The 21,144-nt window shown below is 50.5% G+C and overlaps 1 protein-coding gene across 3 annotated transcripts in view; it reads left to right on the top strand.

The window, feature by feature from the left end:
* Window positions 1-18,831, top strand: part of PTP4A3 (protein tyrosine phosphatase 4A3) — a 46,938-nt gene extending 28,107 nt beyond the window's left edge. For 2 of the 3 annotated variants that reach the window (XM_077271318.1, XM_077271321.1), the window contains exons 3-7: window positions 9,203-9,859; window positions 12,683-12,775; window positions 15,574-15,704; window positions 16,480-16,554; window positions 17,814-18,831. In XM_077271318.1, coding sequence (XP_077127433.1) covers window positions 9,755-9,859; window positions 12,683-12,775; window positions 15,574-15,704; window positions 16,480-16,554; window positions 17,814-17,931 — 522 coding nt within the window. In that variant the 5' untranslated portion in view covers window positions 9,203-9,754 and the 3' untranslated portion in view covers window positions 17,932-18,831. Of the gene's footprint in view, window positions 1-2,185; window positions 2,326-9,202; window positions 9,860-12,682; window positions 12,776-15,573; window positions 15,705-16,479; window positions 16,555-17,813 lie in introns of those variants that run through there. The other variant, XM_077271322.1, reaches the window with a different exon arrangement.
* Window positions 18,832-21,144: the final 2,313 nt, after the last annotated feature.

The following is a 21,144-nucleotide window of genomic DNA, read 5'->3' as shown; positions in this document are numbered from 1 at the left end:
GCCCCGCTCCTCGGTTATTCCAGGCCCCGCGTCCTGTCACACGTCGCCCATTCCAATCCCAGTATTTTACACCTTGATGGCGTCTGCGGGGTTTTTCTATTACAACCCCCATCATACGGCCCGGCTGTTGCCATGGCAGCAGAGGCTTTCTGAATGGCTGATTACCGAGGTAGAGCGACATGTATCAGTCACCATGAGACCACCGCCAGCCTCACCCCCACGTCACACAAGCCCCCGAACAATGAGGAAGACCCCCCGCAGCGCCTGATGAGGGTCCGACAGCGTAATGAGGAGCCATGTCAGACCGCAAATGTCTCCACACTGGAGAAAAACACACAAGGATCCTATAACACCGCCCCCAGGAATGGCTGATAACAGGGAGCAATAGACTGTAGTCTCCTCCCCCAGTAATGGCTGATAACAGGGAGTAATAGATTGTAGTCTCCTCCCCCAGTAATGGCTGATAACAGGGAGTAATAGATTGTAGTCTCCTCCCCCAGTAATGGCTGATAACAGGGAGTAATAGATTGCAGGCTCCTGTCCTACAGTCACCTCCCCAGTAATGGCTGATAACAGGGAGTAATAGATTGTAATCTCCTCCCCAGTAATGGCTGATAACAGGGAGTAATAGACTGTAATCACCTCCCCAGTAATGGCTGATAACAGGGAGTAATAGATTGTAGTCTCCTCCCCCAGTAATGGCTGATAACAGGGAGTAATAGACTGTAATCACCTCCCCAGTAATGGCTGATAACAGGGAGTAATAGATTGTAGTCTCCTCCCCCAGTAATGGCTGATAACAGGGAGTAATAGATTGTAGTCTCCTCCCCCAGTAATGGCTGATAACAGGGAGTAATAGATTGTAGTCTCCTCCCCCGGTAATGGCTGATAACAGGGAGTAATAGATTGTAATCACCTCCCCCAGTAATGGCTGATACCAGGGAGTAATAGGCTGTAATCACCTCCCCAGTAATGGCTGATAACAGGGAGTAATAGATTGTAGTCTCCTCCCCCAGTAATGGCTGATAACAGGGAGTAATAGACTGTAGTCTCCTCCCCCGGTAATGGCTGATAACAGGGAGTAATAGATTGTAATCACCTCCCCCAGTAATGGCTGATAACAGGGAGTAATAGATTGCAGGCTCCTGTCCTACAGTCACCTCCCCAGTAATGGCTGATAACAGGGAGTAATAGATTGTAATCACCTCCCCCAGTAATGGCTGATAACAGGGAGTAATAGACTGTAATCACCTCCCCAGTAATGGCTGATAACAGGGAGTAATAGACTGTAATCACCTCCCCAGTAATGGCTGATAACAGGGAGTAATAGATTGTAGTCTCCTCCCCCAGTAATGGCTGATAACAGGGAGTAATAGACTGTAATCACCTCCCCAGTAATGGCTGATAACAGGGAGTAATAGATTGTAGTCTCCTCCCCCAGTAATGGCTGATAACAGGGAGTAATAGACTGTAATCACCTCCCCAGTAATGGCTGATAACAGGGAGTAATAGATTGTAGTCTCCTCCCCCAGTAATGGCTGATAACAGGGAGTAATAGATTGTAGTCTCCTCCCCCAGTAATGGCTGATAACAGGGAGTAATAGTGTAGTCTCCTCCCCCCAGGAATGGCTGATAACAGGGAGTAATAGTGTAGTCTCCTCCCCCCAGGAATGGCTGATAACAGGGAGTAATAGTGTAGTCTCCTCCCCCAGTAATGGCTGATAACAGGGAGTAATAGATTGTAATCACCTCCCCCAGTAATGGCTGATAACAGGGAGTAATAGATTGTAATCACCCCCCCCAGGAATGGCTGATAACAGAGAGTAATAGACTGTAGTCTCCTCCCCCGGTAATGGCTGATAACAGGGAGTAATAGATTGTAATCACCTCCCCCGGTAATGGCTGATACCAGGGAGTAATAGATTGCAGGCTCCTGTCCTACAGTCACCTCCCCAGTAATGGCTGATAACAGAGAGCAGTAGCGTGTCCTCTCCTTCAGGCCGGGGGCAGGCAGTGCCCCTTGGTGACATTAGCTGGGGGTCCTGCGCTCGTGTAATGGGCACATTCCCTGTGTGATAGCGCGGACTGCGCTGCCGACAACCTGGATCCACACAATGGCCCTGAGCGCTGAGGAGGAGGAGGACGAGCGTATTTGTGTAGGGATTAGTTACTGTAAGAGCCTTACAAGTGCGAGGAGCAGTGTGTGACGGTGTCAGCAGCGAGTGCTAGGAGCGGGCAGCTGGGACCGGTTCTGTGCGGAGCCTCCACACGCCTGACGAGGAGACCGGCACCGCCACCATCCCCCGTAACCACTTCTGGGGCCAGGTGTGTATATACAATATACGGCCTCTATATATACTGGGGCAGGGGTCCTCTATATATATACTGGGGCAGGGTCCTCTATATACACTGGGGCAGGGTCCTCTATATACACTGGGGCAGGGTCCCCTATATACACTGGGGCAGGGTCCTCTATATATACTGGGGCGGGGTCCTCTATATACACTGGGGCAGGGTCCCCTATATATACTGGGGCAGGGGTCCTCTATATATACTGGGGCAGGGTCCTCTATATACACTGGGGCAGGGTCCTCTATATATACTGGGGCAGGGTCCTCTATATACACTGGGGCAGGGTCCTCTATATACAATATACGGCCTCTATATATACTGGGGCAGGGTCCTCTATATATACTGGGGCAGGGTCCCCTATATATACTGGGGCAGGGTCCTCTATATATACTGGGGCAGGGTCCTCTATACTGGGGCAGGGTCCTCTATATACACTGGGGCAGGGTCCTCTATATACACTGGGGCGGGGTCCTCTATATATACTGGGGCAGGGTCCTCTATATATACTGGGGCAGGGTCCTCTATATATACACTGGGGCAGGGTCCTCTATATACACTGGGGCGGGGTCCTCTATATACACTGGGGCGGGGTCCTCTATATATACTGGGGCAGGGTCCTCTATATATACTGGGGCAGGGTCCTCTATATATACACTGGGGCAGGGTCCTCTATATACACTGGGGCGGGGTCCTCTATATATACTGGGGCAGGGTCCTCTATATATACTGGGGCGGGGTCCTCTATATATACTGGGGCAGGGTCCTCTATATACACTGGGGCAGGGTCCTCTATATACACTGGGGCAGGGTCCCCTATATACACTGGGGCAGGGTCCTCTATATATACTGGGGCAGGGTCCTCTATATACACTGGGGCAGGGTCCTCTATATATACTGGGGCGGGGTCCTCTATATATACTGGGGCAGGGTCCTCTATATACACTGGGGCAGGGTCCTCTATATACACTGGGGCAGGGTCCTCTATATACACTGGGGCAGGGTCCTCTATATATACTGGGGCGGGGTCCTCTATATATACTGGGGCAGGGTCCTCTATATACACTGGGGCAGGGTCCTCTATATACACTGGGGCAGGGTCCCCTATATACACTGGGGCAGGGTCCTCTATATATACTGGGGCAGGGTCCTCTATATACACTGGGGCAGGGTCCTCTATATATACTGGGGCGGGGTCCTCTATATATACTGGGGCAGGGTCCTCTATATATACTGGGGCAGGGTCCTCTATATATACTGGGGCAGGGTCCTCTATATACACTGGGGCGGGGTCCTCTATACTGGGGCGGGGTCCTCTATAATCGGGCTTGTGGAGGCGCTGTACCTGTCGGGACCCTCCGGGCCGCTACGTTATCAGGGGATGACTCCAGTGTGACACTGTATCCGGCTCCTTGTGCCTGCAGCGAGCAGGAGGTAAATCCGGCACCTTCTGTGCTCCTCGTGACCCTGAGCAGGTTCCTGTGCGCCCCGGATTGTGTGGATGTAGCCGGGGGGTGCGCAGTGGGGGCTTTCCCCCGGTGACTCCCTTTCCCAGGTACCTTGTCCAGGTCTGTAACCCAACCTCCACATGGGAAGAAATGTCCTCACTGGGGTGCGGGCACAGGGACCCCCAGAGTGCCAGAGGAGGGGAGTAGTGCCTTTGATTTTTTTTTTTGATTTTTTTTTTTTTTTCTTGATTAAACTTTTCTTATCTCTCCCCCACACTCCTCCAGGAGCTGCAGATTTTGCTGTGGATTCAGGCCATGTGCACACGTATAATGGTCCACTGCGGATTTTTCCGCAGCGGATTTGATAAATCTGCAGGGCAGAAACGCTGCGGTTTGCTGCGGATTTATAGCGGATTCACTGCGGTTTTCTATTGGAGCAGCTGTATAACCGCTGCGGAATCCGCAGAAAGAAGTGACATGCTGCCGAGTGTAAACTGCTGCGTTTCCGCAGCATGGGCACAGCGTTTTTTGTTTCCCACAGGTTTACATTGTACTGTAAACTCATGGGACACTGCTGCGGATCCGCAGCGTTCTCTGCATCGTGTGCACAGAGCCTTAGAAGCCGCTACGAGTGGGGATTTGTTGAGTTTTGACTTTGCTTCTATGGCACAGAAACTTTTCCATTACTTTTTAAAAGTTTTTTTTTTAGTCTTCTCAGAGGATTTCTCACCCCCGGCAGGTGATATGAGGGGAAGGAATAATAATCGGGCAGTCGGATCTGTGGCCCAGGTGTCTGGCGGCCACTTTCTCCCCATTAGACCCAGCTGGGCACTGGTATAGGGGGGCTATTTCTCCTGACCCCCATTCACATACTCACCTTGTCCAAGAACTACTACCCCCCAACCCCCCAATACAGATTCCCCAGAGGACAGAGGGATCGGGCATGTCGGGATCCAAGTGCTCCATCCTTCTGTCCCTGGACATCTGCTGTGAGGGTCAGGAGTCCACACCTCCTCCGGAGGTGACCAGTTTGGCCAGTCTGTCCCTCTTATTGTGGTGATCACCAGGTGTAGTGTCCTCGCCCCTTCCCACCCCCACAGCGGAGCCGCCTAATCCGGCACGAACATGAGGAGCAAACACTTCACTGCTGAGCAGCCCTCTGGGCGATGACGACCCATGTAGGTCACTGACCGATAGTGATGGCAGCGGTGACGCCTGGGCCATTGTGTGAGGCCGGCCATAAATGGTGGCGTCACCCGGGTGCTATCCTGCTATTGCTCTCCGGTGTCAGTCATCCGATAAACATGTGCTTTGCTGTGTGTCACCCCGGGGCGTCCATGTGATCAGTACGGGTCTAACTATAGAGGCACGGATAGGAGGCCGGGGGCACGGATAGGAGGCCGGGGGCACGACCAAGGCCGCCGTCCTGAATTTCCCAACGGACACTCAACCCAGAACCGGCTGCAATTCCCAACCTCAAAAATAATAATAATAATAATCTTTATTTTTATATAGCGCTAACATATTCCGCAGCGCTTTACAGGTTGCACACATTATCGTCACTGTCCCCGATGGGGCTCACAATCTACATTCCCTATCAGTATGTCTTTGGAATGTGGGAGGAAACCCACGCAAATATGGGGAGAACATACAAACTCCTTGCAGATGTTGTCCTTGTTGGGGTTTGAACCCAGGACTACAGCACTGCAAGGCCACAGTGCTAACCACTGAGCCACCACACAGTGCTAACCACTGAGCCAGCTGAGACTAGCACCCAAAGATCTCATCCGCATATGCTGTAAGGCCTGAGGATCATAAAAGACCTCATCTGAAGTCCAGGGGGTCAGTCTAAGCCAATCGATAAGAGCGACAGGGGTCCCACCTTCCTAGAGAGTCGCTGGTGTCCTCCTGGTGGAGGGCTATTGTGCATATAAACATGGTCTGGTGCAGATGTATAGAGCTGGGCCCGTCCCGTGCATGGTGGTTGCTGGCTGGGCCCGTCCCGTGCATGGTGGCTGCTGGCTGGGCCCGTCCCGTGCATGGTGGCTGCTGGCTGGGCCCGTCCCGTGCATGGTGGCTGCTGGCTGGGCCCGTCCCGTGCATGGTGGCTGCTGGCTGGGCCCGTCCCGTGCATGGTGGCTGCTGGCTGGGCCCGTCCCGTGCATGGTGGCTGCTGGCTGGGCCCGTCCCGTGCATGGTGGCTGCTGGCTGGGCCCGTCCCGTGCATGGTGGCTGCTGGCTGGGCCCGTCCCGTGCATGGTGGCTGCTGGCTGGGCCCGTCCCGTGCATGGTGGCTGCTGGCTGGGCCCGTCCCGTGCATGGTGGCTGCTGGCTGGGCCCGTCCCGTGCATGGTGGCTGCTGGCTGGGCCCGTCCCGTGCATGGTGGCTGCTGGCTGGGCCCGTCCCGTGCATGGTGGCTGCTGGCTGGGCCCGTCCCGTGCATGGTGGCTGCTGGCTGGGCCCGTCCCGTGCATGGTGGCTGCTGGCTGGGCCCGTCCCGTGCATGGTGGCTGCTGGCTGGGCCCGTCCCGTGCATGGTGGCTGCTGGCTGGGCCCGTCCCGTGCATGGTGGCTGCTGGCTGGGCCCGTCCCGTGCATGGTGGCTGCTGGCTGGGCCCGTCCCGTGCATGGTGGCTGCTGGCTGGGCCCGTCCCGTGCATGGTGGCTGCTGGCTGGGCCCGTCCCGTGCATGGTGGCTGCTGGCTGGGCCCGTCCCGTGCATGGTGGCTGCTGGCTGGGCCCGTCCCGTGCATGGTGGCTGCTGGCTGGGCCCGTCCCGTGCATGGTGGCTGCTGGCTGGGCCCGTCCCGTGCATGGTGGCTGCTGGCTGGGCCCGTCCCGTGCATGGTGGCTGCTGGCTGGGCCCGTCCCGTGCATGGTGGCTGCTGGCTGGGCCCGTCCCGTGCATGGTGGCTGCTATCAGTAATGATGAGAGCAATCTCCCATGGCTACTGAAAGCCTTTACATGGCCGCAATCCGTGTGACCACTCCACAAGCAGTGGGCACAGTATGTATTTGGCTCAGGTCCCATAGTGGGACATGGGTGCTGGCTGTGCTGAGAGCTGTATGATGTAGGGACAGAGACCCTGCTTCCAGATGTTACTTTCCAGGTTGCTTGCTGGCGTTTTGATAAATCACTGGTTTCTCTGCTGCAGATCTGAATTCTGAGCTTTGTATAACCCCGCCCACGCCACTGATTGACAGCAATGTATATAACCCCGCCCCCACCACTGGCAGTTTTGTTGATAACTCCACCCACACCCGTGATCAGCAGATTATTTTGTAACCCTGCCCAAACCACTAGTTGGCGGCTTTCTGTGTATAACCCCGCCCACACCACTGGCAGCTTTGTGTATAACCCCACCCACACCCGTGATTGGTGGCTTTGTGTGTATAACCACGCCAGTGATTGGCAGCTTACGCTGTACACTGTGCATAGGCAAAAAGCTGCTAATCGTTGGGGGTCGGGGATAGGTTACCTGGCAGCAGGTTTACTAGTCCCCCAGTGATCATCTCCTGCTAAGTGATTTTTATCAAAACTACAGCAGACAGCTAAGTAAGTGACACATCGCTGGAATTGGGGTCTCTGTCCCTACAACATGCTGCTCTTAGATAAAATTTACTCTGCCAACAGGTATTTGCCATCTAATCTATCTGGTGTCACCGCGCCCCTGGTATAATCCATGAAATTGTAAAATTGATTAACCTGTACCGTAAACATAACACTTCACTTTCTTTTATGGGCTCACCTTGCACCCCCCCCCCAAAAATGCTGAAATAAAAAAAAATGTATTCACACGAGAGAAAATACGCTCGGTAACAGGAGAGAGAATTAAAGTCGCCAGTCTTAAAAACTGGTGGCACGAAAACCACAGAAACCTGGAAACCATTATCGCCATAATCAAAACCCCGGGATAACTACCAGTTATTTATCATCGCCCGTTTATTCTTGCTACATTGTTTCAGAGGTCCATGTGTTACTTTTTGATCCCAATGTACCGCCATATAGTGCCACCTGGGTAAGGGCTGCTCACTGCCCCATACATTGCTGTTTCTCATGGATACATGTTTGGCATAATGTCTTCTAATTTTGGATGTGCTAATTATTGCCACCAGCGAGGGATTGGCTTCTGGAGACGTGCACCCACACACACACATTAAACGAAAAGGTTTGTGCTGTTCTCCACATACGTGGAGGAGTTCATGTGTAACGCTGGCTCTGGTGTGCCGCCATATGGTGCCGCCGTACGCCATGTACAGGAGTTTTGAAAAGGTCTGTGCTCGGAAAGAGTTAGTTTTTAAACCGTACATATAAAATTAAAATAAATACTCTTCAGGTTGGCATCGCCATCATAGCACTGACACGAAGAGTAAAAGGTGGAAGTGCAGTGTCCATAATGACCTCTAGATGTCAGTAGAGCGCCTATTTCCCGTGCAGTGTTCATAATGACCTGTAGATGTCAGCAGAGCACATACATCCCGTGCAGTGTTCATAATGACCTGTAGATGTCAGCAGAGCACATAGTTCCTGTGCAGTGTCCATATTGACCTGTAGATGCCAGCAGAGCACATACTTCCCGTGCAGTGTCCATATTGACCTTTAATGTCAGCAGAGCACATGCTTCACATGTCAGCAGAGCACATACATCCCGTGCAGTGTTCATAATGACCTGTAGATGTCAGCAGAGCATATACTTCCTGTGCAGTGTCGATATTGACCTGTAGATGCCAGCAGAGCACATACATCCCGTGCAGTGCCCATATTGACCTCTAGATGTCAGTAGAGCCCATACTTCCCGTGCAGTGTCCATATTGACCTGTAGATGTCAGCAGAGCACATACATCCCGTGCAGTGTCTATATTGACCTGTAGATGTCAGCAGAGCACATAGTTCCTGTGCAGTGTCCATATTGACCTGTAGATGCCAGCAGAGCACATACTTCCCGTGCAGTGTCCATATTGACCTTTAATGTCAGCAGAGCACATACTTCACATGTCAGCAGAGCACATACATCCCGTGCAGTGTTCATAATGACCTGTAGATGTCAGCAGAGCACATAGTTCCTGTGCAGTGTCCATATTGACCTGTAGATGCCAGCAGAGCACATACTTCCCGTGCAGTGCCCATAATGACCTCTATATGTCAGCAGAGCACATACTTCCTTTGCAGCGTCCATATTGACCTGTAGATGTCAGCAGAGCACATACTTCCCCTGCAGTGTCCATATTGACCTGTAGATGTCAGTAGAGCATATACTTCCCGTGCGGTGTCCATATTGACCTGTAGATGTCAGCAGAGCACATACTTCCTTTTTGAACCTCTCGCTTTCCAGACTGCTGTAAAGTGTGAATATTGGACATGCCTCGTCCCTAACTTTTTGTTTTTTTTCTATTTCTCTTACAGTTCTGACTTTGGAGATATATGGAGCTGCTGAAAAACACTTTTGAATACTGTCACGCCCAACACCCCCTCTCCGCATGAATTTCACGCTTTGCCCATTGCTCAGGAGCCGGCTCGCGGGCAGCGCACACCATTAGAGGCCTCTGTGCACAGTTCTCCTCCAGCAGAAGACTCTTGCGTCTCTGGAACCCTGGTCTCCTGTCACAGTCCGTCCCGGCTGTAAAATTCACAGTTTATCCAGATGGGGTAACGTGATTGGTCCACAAGGATCATCTGTTTTCCTCTGAGCTGCCAGGACTCATCACAAAGATTTATTTTTTATTTTTTATTTTTTTTTTCAATACGGAAGGAAAAGTCTCGGGAACTAAGTGTTAAGAACTTTTGGAAAGTTTGGATATTGATCCTGAGCCTTGCACACGGGCTGTTACCATACAACCTCCCCACCCCTTTGCTGGTTTGGGTGTTTTGTTGTTTTTTTTAAGATTTTTTGCACAATATTTGTGTTAGGTTTTTTTTGTACGTTTTTATCTCTTTGTATCTCTTGACCGTTTCGCTATGGCTCGGATTAATCGCCCGGCTCCAGTGGAAGTCTGCTACAAAAACATGCGCTTCCTGATCACCCACAACCCTACAAACGCCACACTGAACACCTTCATAGAGGTGAGTGAAGGCTGACGGGCGCACCTTGTTGATGTTTCACCCTGTATACGCCACTTTCACCGAGAATTACATTCCATTAATTCGGCGTTGGAGCCTTAGGAGATATTTTCTTGTTTAAGTCTACCTGTTGTTTCAGTAACGCTTTTTTTTCCTGCCACCTATGACTTGTATCATGCATTAACTTTGCAGATTCTGTCTCCACTTTTCAGTTGTCTCTGAGCTAGTGGGGGGATTCTGTCTGTTATGGTGTTCTCCCATACACAGCACCGATAAAACATTAGAAAGCTGCAGCATGGAGGACAGTGTAGATGTGAATCCAGAACTGGGGTGAGATAAAACGCTAGAAAACAGCAGTATGTAGGACATTGTACATCAGTATTGAGATGTGTACCTGTGTATACAGCTCTAAAATGAGATAAAACAGTAGAGACCATGTAGATATGAATCCAGTTTTGGGGTGAGATAAATCGCTAGAAAAGTGAGATAAAACAGTAGAGACCATCAGCATGGAATAAATTATGCATCAGTATTAAGCAGTATAACTGTGAATCCAGCTCTGGGGAGAGATAAAACACTACAAAGCAGCAGCAGGGAGGAAAGTGTAGATATGAATCCAACAATAGAAAACCTCAGCACTGCTGTAGAATGTCCTACATACTTCTGTTTTCTAGTGTTTTATCTCTCCTCTAGAGCTGTCTTCACATCTACACTGCTCATAACTGCTCTACAATGTACTCCATGCTGATGGTTTGCAGTGTTTTTTTTCTTACTCTGGAGCTAGATACACAGGCACACTTCTCAGCAATATGTAGGACATTCTACAGCAGTGCTGAGATATGTACCTGTGTATCAAAGTGCAGCAGCATTAAGCAGTGTAGCTGTGAATACAGATGGGAGAGAAAACGCTAGAAAACAGAAGCATGGAAGATATTATGCAACAGTACTGAGCTACATAGATGTGATTACAGCTCTAGGATGACCTAAAACACTAGATCGCAGCCTGGAGAACACTGTACTGCAGTGTAGCTATGAATGCAGATTTTGTTTGAGATAACGCTAGAAAGCAGCAGCATGGAGGACATGATACACCAGTACTGAGCAGTATAGATGTAAATCCAGCGCTGGGGTGGGAAAAACAATAGAAAGCGGCTGCATGGAAGAAATTGTACAGCAGTATTGAACAGTGTAACTGTGGATAAAACACTAGAAAGCAGCAGCACCACAGTCACTCTGCTTCTCATCCTTCACCCCCCCCCTGTATATAGGTTTTAGTCGGCAGCTGTAATGTGATTCCTCAGTGAACTGGAAGTCTTTCAGATTTTATCAGTGATGCAGAGTGAATGTTGAGTTCAGGAAGCAACGGGGAGAAGTGGCTCCTAGATCGGTAAAACTACGCGGCGGCTCTTATTGTAAAAGGCAGGAGCGCCGAGTGTAAGCTGTCAGCACAGACTCAAAGCTGCAAGCTTGGCAGCAGCTTCGGGTGTAACTGGAGTGTTGAGGCTAAGGTGCCAGGTATTAGGTTAATGCTGTAAGCTCCAGTGCTGCGCTCCTCGCCATGTGCGCAGTCAAGGACTTGGCAGCGGGCCGCACCGAGCTATTTTTGTGGCGGCTGCCGTCCCCGAGCGCGGGGTGGACGTCTTCCAAGCGCAGCGCTCGTCTTTATAGGATGTTTGGGAACCTAAACGGACGAAGACTAAAAATAAATTGGATTTGGAGAACACAAAAAAAAGGCGAATTATCATCCGACCGCGGCAGAAGGTTCTGCGATTAATCGTGCCGTGTTCACAGTCCGGATTAACCCTGTGCAGCCAAGAGTTGGCGCCAGAAAAATAAAAATGCCCGCCTTCCGTCCGGTCCCCTTCTTCCTCCCGCTGTCGCGCGCAGCAGCTCCGGCCTTTAGCTTCCAGGTCCCGTAGGTTGCTGCATGTTGTCAGGCGGTGCCGCGCAGGAACCTCGGAGGAGGAGGTCCGGACCGCAAGGTGGCAGGAAGGGGAGTGATTAGTATGGCGGCGGCCCTGCTCCAACGATTAGTTCCTAACCCGCCCCCTGCCTGTCCTTAATGACTTCCTCCGGCCAGCGCCTCCGATGGATGTAATGTATGACGCTCGTATTTACTCTGTGCCCTGCAACAAACCGTCCAGTCATTGTTTCCGGAGCTGAAATCCTCAATTTGCATGTATTGACTTTTGGATTTTGCAAATGCAAATTGCTCCGGTTCGCCCCATCCGACCACCGCTGCTGCACTCCTCCTCCCTGTGCATCACGAGTGATCGGCGGTGATGGAATTTTGGGGGCCTGTAGATCCCTGGTTGCCATTGTAGTGAATTCTTGTCCCCCTACGGAATTATGTGCAGTCCTATGTAAGTAACACTCGAGATGGAAACAGTGGCCGCTCTGCTACATTTGTTGGAAGGAGTAAGACGTCTTCCCAGGTAGATGTAAAACCCACCGGCGGCCCAGTGCTCGGCGAGGTCCGGCGGCCCAGTGCTCGGCGAGGTCCGGCGGCCCAGTGCTCGGCGAGGTCCGGCGGCCCAGTGCTCGGCGAGGTCCGGCGGCCCAGTGCTCGGCGAGGTCCGGCGGCCCAGTGCTCGGCGAGGTCCGGCGGCCCAGTGCTCGGCGAGGTCCGGCGGCCCAGTGCTCGGCGAGGTCCGGCGGCCCAGTGCTCGGCGAGGTCCGGCGGCCCAGTGCTCGGCGAGGTCCGGCGGCCCAGTGCTCGGCGAGGTCCGGCGGCCCAGTGCTCGGCGAGGTCCGGCGGCCCAGTGCTCGGCGAGGTCCGGCGGCCCCCTTCACCATCTGACGTCCGGTTTTCTGTCTCTTTTCCAGGATCTGAAGAAGTACGGGGCCACCACGGTGGTGAGGGTCTGCGAGGTGACCTACGACAAGACCCCCCTGGAGAAAGACGGCATCACTGTCATGGTAAGATCGCGGACCGCTAACCTATCGCCAGCTCGCTACAACGGTGTCGGCGAGCGGTTGAGAGCAGAAATAGATATGTATGTTTGTTTTTTTTATCCAATAAACATTAAATTAAAAAAAGTAAAATAAAATGGCAAAAGAAAAGACAAAAAATATATAAAGTAAATATTTATACATATTTACATATATAATTTTCTTTATATATCTTTATTTTTTTAATTATTTTCTTTTGTTGTTTTATTTAACTTTTTAATATTAATATATAGAAATATGTACATAGAAATATTTACTTCCATATATTTTTATTTTTTTAGTCTTTTGCTTTTCCAATTTTATTTTAATTTTTTTTCAATGTTTATTTTTGAAACATTGCATCAGTACTAAGAAAAAAAAACTATTTCTAATTTTTAATTTATTTATTTTTTCTATTTTTTTTTTTTCCTACATTTTATTTTCCATGTTTTTTTTTTTATATTTTGGGCTTTTTGTTTTTCTCCCCGCGTTCTGCGCTTTGATAGGTAGCGCGTTTTCCGTTTGTCGGCGCTGATTAGAAGAGCTGGAAATAGCTGAAGGACGAGGCGGTGGAAACTTTACACTCCGCTCTGTTGTGACTCGAGGGCCCTCGTGCCGTTATGTAATCTCATCGCCGGCGGGGCCGCGCTTTCTTGGTTATTTCTGTTTTGTGATGATCAATGTGGCAGAGCTCCCAGTGCCCCTTTTTCTGCCCCCCAGGACAGAGCTTTACTCCCCCGCACTTGTTTCTTGACCCTTAGGGTTTGGCCCCCGTGTCCTGTATGCTCATGGCCGCCGTGTTGGACACAGGCCCATATCTGTCCCTTAGATTAGCCGTGCAGGACTGTAGAAAAGCTGTGTGACAGCTGGTGTCCGTGTGCCCAGTGCCAGGCTCTGCGCAGATTCCTGGATGGCATACTTGGCAGTGCCGCCTGTTTGCTGATGGGCGATTTTCCAGTCTGTTGCCCTTCAGCAGAGAAGCCTTCCAGGAAGAGTCGTGCGGCCTCGCTCTATAAAAGCCTCCGCCTCTTATTAATCCTCCACATATTCCGTCCTCTGAACCGGGCGACCGGCCCAGATCAGCAGATATTCGGACGAAGCCCAAATACACTTTCAAGAGAAAAGGGAGAGAGCCCGATCTTCATGGCTCATGAGACGGCTGTGAAATCCCAGTAATGTCCCTTATCTCCTGCTCAGCCGCTCGCCTGTGTACAGGGACACCATAAATAGCCGAGCTCCCGCTGATGCCGGCCTCCACTAATGAGGCCCCGAGGACGGCACAGGCATAATCCCGGGCACCCGACATCTCCCACACCCCATACATGGCTGGCCGGTGGAGGGTTGGCTGGCTTTGGCCGGCGGAGGGTTGGCTGGCTTTGGCCGGCGGAGGGTTGGCTGGCTTTGGCCGGCGGAGGGTTGGCTGGCTTTGGCCGGCGGAGGGTTGGCTGGCTTTGGCCGGCGGAGGTTTGCCTGGCTGTGGCCGGCGGAGGGTTGCCTGGCTGTGGCCGGCGGAGGGTTGCCTGGCTGTGGCCGGCGGAGGGTTGCCTGGCTGTGGCCGGCGGAGGGTTGCCTGGCTGTGGCCGGCGGAGGGTTGCCTGGCTGTGGCCGGCGGAGGGTTGCCTGGCTGTGGCCGGCGGAGGGTTGCCTGGCTGTGGCCGGCGGAGGGTTGCCTGGCTGTGGCCGGCGGAGGGTTGCCTGGCTGTGGCCGGCGGAGGGTTGCCTGGCTGTGGCCGGCGGAGGGTTGGCTGGCCCCCTGTAGTGTCGGTGGGGGTTATGGCCATCTTCTCACTTTCCAGCAGCACGGCCACCAACCTGCCCTAGAGGGCTCGAGCACCTTCCCGGCCATTATCTTGTCTGCTGGGGGTCGTGGCCACCTTCCTGTGCCTCTCACCTGCCAGCACCATGTCCACCAGCCTGTCCGCCAGGGCCCGAGCACCTTGCCCTATCATTGGCTTGTTCTCCGGTGGCTGTGGCCATCTTCCAGCGCTCATCACATCTGTGGCCATGTTGCTGCCTTCTCGGCCTTCTGCTCCAGTGACGACTCCTGGAGGCCATTGGTCTGAGCATTGCGCTGCAGTAAATGAGCTGCTTATCCACGCCGCAGCCATCTCTTCTTGGCGGGAATGATGCTCAGCTGCCAGTAGCGACAGTCCCTTTGATCTCGGGTGATGCCGGCCATCTTGTCTGCTCAGGGCATTGGCCAGGAGGCTTGTGTCAGTCGCCAGCTGGTTTCCCGGGGTCGGCCTGCCAGGAGCTTCTGCAGGGTAATGAGGATTGTTTGTTCTGTCCTCTGCCGCTATTGCAGAAAGTCGCGTGTTCTCTGGAGGTGATAACTTGAGACTCCAGAGTTCCCCATTGTTTCTGGGACTGAAGGATGTAAGAGGCGTTATTCCTGGAAGACTCCACTTCCATTATTTTGCGCTCTCAGCTGTGCGGTGGGAGAGACCGATTTCCTGTGAATTCCTTCACTTTCCACCACATCATCTCCCACCCAAAACTGTCGCAGCAGACATCACAAACTTCTAGGGGAGTTTCCTTCTGTCCTTTTTAGTTTCTTAACATGTAATCTGCAAGAGAAATTATTTCAGTCTTTAAAAAATCCAACTAGCACAAAGCAAATTAGAAGAAAGGAGGAGGGGGATGCAGCTTCTGTGAGAGTAAATGCTGTGAGAGGGGGGAGAGAGCAGCCGACTGGTTACAGAAAGCGGGAGACCTCACAATATTGTGTTGCTGTCGTTGATTTTTTTTTCTCTTTTTTGTGCTGAACGGTGATTCTTGTTTTGTAGGACTGGCCTTTCGATGATGGCGCGCCGCCTCCCAGCAAGATCGTGGACGATTGGCTGAACTTGCTCAAAGCTAAATTCTGTGAAGATCCTGGCTGCTGCGTGGCCGTGCACTGCGTAGCCGGTTTGGGCAGGTGAGGACCGCGGCTCTGTACTCTGGTCTGAAGTGGAAACCATCAGCAAGCTGATGTTGGCAAATCTCAGTCGCAATGAGACCTTCTTGTATACATGTCTCTTGTTCTGGGTGGAAATCCTCAAGAATTCTGTGGACCCTTGGCGCCTGTCTGTGCATCCCTAGAATCTGAGCTCTGCCAAATACTGTGTTATGGGGGCTGCTTATCTACTGACCCACGAAACCTCCAGTATTCGGACTATAGCCAGAGACGCGCCGCAGCGGAGGTCAGCGTGAGCCCATAATGAATGATCCCTTTGGGGTCTATTTGTCAAATCTCGGACTCCGCAGACGGGTTCTCCGATGGGGCGCGGCACTTTACTTTGGCCATAGAAAGGACGGCGGTTCTCGGGCTCCGTGCCAGAACATCTGAGGATAGAAATAGACCGGAATACTGAACACAAGGTCACGGTGAACCCCCATAGAGATCTTGGGGCTGAACGTCCAAAAGAGAATTTAAGGTGAAAATTGAGCTCGGGCGTCAGATCCTCTGTCAGTGTCTTTAGACTCCGACCCAAACTGGACTACGGGCTCTAGGACCCAGCGCAGCACATTGGCCGCCATCTGCAAGGAGCAATTTGGAAGACTTGAAATTTATATCCATGTTCCCAAAATTAGAGATACAAAATGGGCGGCCGCACACGGGCAGCAGATATTCACTGCAGAGTGTGAAGCTGTGAAGAAAAGTCTGTAATGAAGACCCCACATGAGAGAGTAACTCTTGGTTTGTTTTTTAGGGCTCCTGTCTTGGTTGCTCTGGCACTCATCGAGAGCGGGATGAAGTATGAAGATGCCATTCAGTTTATTCGGCAGTAAGTGTTTTCCCTTCTTCTCGCCTTATTATTATTTTATTTTTTTTGTAATTTCCATGTCTTTACTTCACCATCCTTTTCCTGCCTCTTTCCCCTCATTTCCCAACTTCCTGGTCTATTTTCCTCACTTTGCCCATTCCACGCTTATTCTTTACTTCATCACACTTCACCCTTCCTTTTGTTCCTTCCCCAACTTTCCCTTTCTTTTTCCCCTTTTTTTGCTTCCTTCTCTTGTTTCTTCCTTCCATCCCACCAAGTCCCTTCCCGCTAAGCCTTATTCCTTCCATCCCACCAAGCCCCTTTCTGCCTACCTTCCGTCCCCCCCAAGCCCCTTCCTTCTGTCCCACCAATCCCCTTTCTGCTTTCCTTCCTGCCAAGCCCCTTTGTGCCTTCCTTCTGTCGCGCCCGGCCCTTTCCTTGTGTCGCGCCCGGCCCTTTCCTTGTGTCGCGCCCGGCCCTTTCCTTGTGTCGCGCCCGGCCCTTTCCTTGTGTCGCGCCCGGCCCTTTCCTTGTGTCGCGCCCGGCCCTTTCCTTGTGTCGCGCCCGGCCCTTTCCTTGTGTCGCGCCCGGCCCTTTCCTTGTGTCGCGCCCGGCCCTTTCCTTGTGTCGCGCCCGGCCCTTTCCTTGTGTCGCGCCCGGCCCTTTCCTTGTGTCGCGCCCGGCCCTTTCCTTGTGTCGCGCCCGGCCCTTTCCTTGTGTCGCGCCCGGCCCTTTCCTTGTGTCGCGCCCGGCCCTTTCCTTGTGTCGCGCCCGGCCCTTTCCTTGTGTCGCGCCCGGCCCTTTCCTTGTGTCGCGCCCGGCCCTTTCCTTGTGTCGCGCCCGGCCCTTTCCTTGTGTCGCGCCCGGCCCTTTCCTTGTGTCGCGCCCGGCCCTTTCCTTGTGTCGCGCCCGGCCCTTTCCTTGTGTCGCGCCCGGCCCTTTCCTTGTGTCGCGCCCGGCCCTTTCCTTGTGTCGCGCCCGGCCCTTTCCTTGTGTCGCGCCCGGCCCTTTCCTTGTGTCGCGCCCGGCCCTTTCCTTGTGTCGCGCCCGGCCCTTTCCTTGTGTCGCGCCCGGCCCTTTCCTTGTGTCGCGCCCGGCCCTTTCCTTGTGTCGCGCCCGGCCCTTTCCTTGTGTCGCGCCCGGCCCTTTCCTTCTCTCCTGCCCCTCCCGCTATGCAGCTTGTGCCATGTCTTCTTTTGTAATATCGCCCCCTTCACTTCGCTGCTCTTGTACGAAGGTCACTTCTCCTCCTCAGTGACCGCCATGTGTTTCACTTGCAGAAAGCGCAGAGGCGCCATCAACAGCAAACAACTGACGTACCTGGAAAAATACCGGCCAAAGCAGAGACTACGATTCAAGGACCCTCACAACCACAAAAACAAGTGCTGCATCATGTAGACGCCCAGACTCATTGCCAAAGCTCTCACACGGGCGCCCCATCCCCCTCCTCCGTAACACGAGCTTCTGCCATGAAGTCCGCAGCTTCCTCCAGCCATCAACTGACTGAAATCCGCCAGTACTAGAAGTACCAGCAATAGCATACACAGGGTTAATTCTGGCAGATGAACGCCGGATATTCCCCTACCAGCAGATACCGCCCATGTGAAGGAGATCAGATGCGTCTGGTATATTTTGTCTTTTTTTCCTTTTTGCTGCCCCCTTGTGGATAAAGGGTGCATTGGTTACTAATCTTGTCCCATCGGACCATGTGCACACACTATAGGAAGCGCCTGACACATCCGAGCCTTACTATGCCGCTTCTCCTCTCGAGCTCGATCCATTTCACAAGATTTTCGTCTTCGAATTATCTTTAAAAAAAATAAATAAAAAATTTGGAAGTGCCGCCAGCAACCACAACGGGGAGATTAAAAAAAAAAAAAATGTGGATTTGGCATCTGCTCAATCAATTTCTAAACACTTTGTAAAAATAAGATCAGATTTTTATTTATTTTTTATTTTTTTGCATCCTGTAAATCTGCGCTCGCTGACTGAAGGTTTTTTTTTTGGGGGGTACACTTTTTTTGGGGGGTGGTCACAGTAGCCTTTAAGTCACAGATGGACAAGGGTTGAGAGGAGGGGCGTAAGGTCAGATTATCTGTGAGGGTATAAAGAAAAAAAAAAACTTATAAAACTTTTGAGAACTTTTAATATGAAGATTGTGACTCACATGTACAAAATGTCTGTTACATTTTTTTTTTTTTTCCTCTATCTACTTTCGCAAAAGGGGTTTCCTTCATGACTGTATGAACTCGAAGGGTAACTTAAAGAAAGTAAAAAAAAAAAAAAATGTATAAAAAATATATAAAACCGATTCTGACGGTGGTTCCATAACCGTAACTCTGCAGCGCCTGCTTTGTATCGCACTTGTATTTACAGGTCCAATCTACCTCTTCCTGCAGAGGGTTGTGCACCAGCCGTCGTTTCGCACCGGTCACAGCGCACGCCATTCGGATGAGTGTCGGGAGCTCAGTGCTGATGTTTATTTTTTTTTTTATATATATAGATTTTTTTTTTTAGATTTTTCGGTATTGAGCTTGGTAGAAATAATAAAACGGTTGTGACGCTGTATGTAACAGAATCACTTTTATACACATCACGTGTTCTACAAGATGAATGACGACGTATTCTGTAAAACAAAAATTAAAAAAAAAAAAAATGGCCGACCAGAGGATTTCTTGTGACTGTTGAAGAAATTTTTTTTTTTTTGTAATTTAAAAAAAAAAGAAAATTTCTTCTAGGACGACTTTGTCCAATCGAGGAGTTTGTGTCTTTTAACACTTTGATTATGCCCATGTATTGGAGATTTCGGAATAAAATAAATGGCACTGGAGTTTATTATTAAATTGAAAAGTGTTGGTTTTCTTTTTTTTTTTTCATGGGGGGAAGCTCTAAATTTTGGGGGGTTTGTGTTGCTGTTTAAAGAGGAAAAATTAAGACCTAAATTGGACTGAATTCAGTAAAATAACTTACCGTAATTGTTTTATTTTTTTTCTTCATTTTTTTGTACAATTCTTGTAAAAAAAAAATATCAAACTTAATTTATTCCTCATTCACATTTCAGCTCATGACATTTATATATATTTTATGCTTAAACCAAAAAGTTTGCCTTTTTTTAATAACATGCACACTTTGTTTTTTGTTTTGTTTTTTTAATTTCTTAGGGGCGTCTCCTGACGGAAGCTGCTGTAGTCTAATCTGGGCACTCTATAATTAAAAGTTCAAGGAAAAAAATGATTCAAAAACTCTTCAAAACTTTTTAATAAAATGAAAAACTCAAAAACTATTCCAGATTAAAAATTTGGCAATTTTTGACCACTTTGAAAACTCTCTGTGTGCACAAAACCTTACTGTTAATTTCAGGCTTATTTTTTGGGCTCGGATCATTTTTGGGCTCGGATAATTTTTGGGCTCGGATAATTTTTGGGCTCGGATAATTTTTGGGCTCGGATACCTTGTGGGCTCGGATTGAAAAAAAAAAAAAAAGTTTAGCAGTAGTTTTTGGAGCAAAGACTCCAAAAACCACAGATTTCAATTGGAGAGTTTTTGCTACTAAAACTCCTAACGTGGGGGGATGGGAGGGGCACCTGAACATATCCAAAGGCTATGTGCACACAAGAGAGAGAATGACGTTTGTCCTTCCTGCAGCCACCACTAGAGGGAGCTGAGGCACTTGCTGCCCATTATTATACACTGTACTCAATAATATAATTCACGGAGCTCCCCCTGGTGGTCGCTGTAAGAAATCTGAATTGTATGATTGAATTCTCCCGATGCGGAGGACAAGAGCCACTAATGCGTCATGTTGGCTTTTTACGGCTGAGGGATCTGATCCTAGCTGTGGCCAACATGAAGCAGAGCTGCAGTGTAAAGCAACACTCAGTGACTGATGAGAATGGTGGGGGATTTTAGATTGCAAGTTAATGCCATTAAGCAGAAATGACCGGCCATAGCTGTGCTTTATAGAGCAGTGCTGCAGTGTAAAGCATGTGGAAGGAGCCAAAGTCCAAGACAGGACGGGGGGTTTCGTATTACCTCTGAATCCACTGCTTTGCTGGAGTCACAGAAGTCTTACTATGGAGTGGATATCTGTGTTTAAAGGGTATATCAATAAAAAATTAAAGGGATTGTCTGGGATTAGAAAACTTTTTTTTTTCCAGGAGCAGCGCCACACTTGCCCCCTGGTTGTGTCTGGTATTGCAGCTAAGATATGATTATTTTTTTTTTATGCTGAGGCTTTTTGCAAAGCAATTCTTTTTTTGCCCTTTGGGGAATTCTAGCTATGTGGCCGTCGTTCTGCTCACGGGTTCGGGCTCAATACTTTGCATTGTCCCGTTCCTGGAATCACATAAGCTTCCTAAGCATAGTTCTCGGTGAGCGTGGCGTCCGTCTAATCCAGATCTCGTGTTATTACTTCTCTGCTTTTCTTTTTTATGTTTGTAAGTCGATATAATTCTGCGGGATTCTCGGATCGGCTCCTCCAAGTGATGACTGAATGGAAAGCGACTTATACCCAGCTCCTTAAGTGTCACACCATGCGGTGAGATGTAGCAGAGCTGAATGAGTCCTTTCACTCATGGCGGAGTGAACATGGCGGCACGGTTACCTGTCGCT

This window comes from Ranitomeya variabilis, chromosome 6 (genome assembly GCF_051348905.1).
Source record: "Ranitomeya variabilis isolate aRanVar5 chromosome 6, aRanVar5.hap1, whole genome shotgun sequence".
NCBI classification, from domain to species: domain Eukaryota; kingdom Metazoa; phylum Chordata; class Amphibia; order Anura; family Dendrobatidae; genus Ranitomeya; species Ranitomeya variabilis.
The sequence above is the reverse complement of the archived record's forward strand: the minus strand, read 5'-3'. Positions and strand labels throughout refer to the sequence as shown.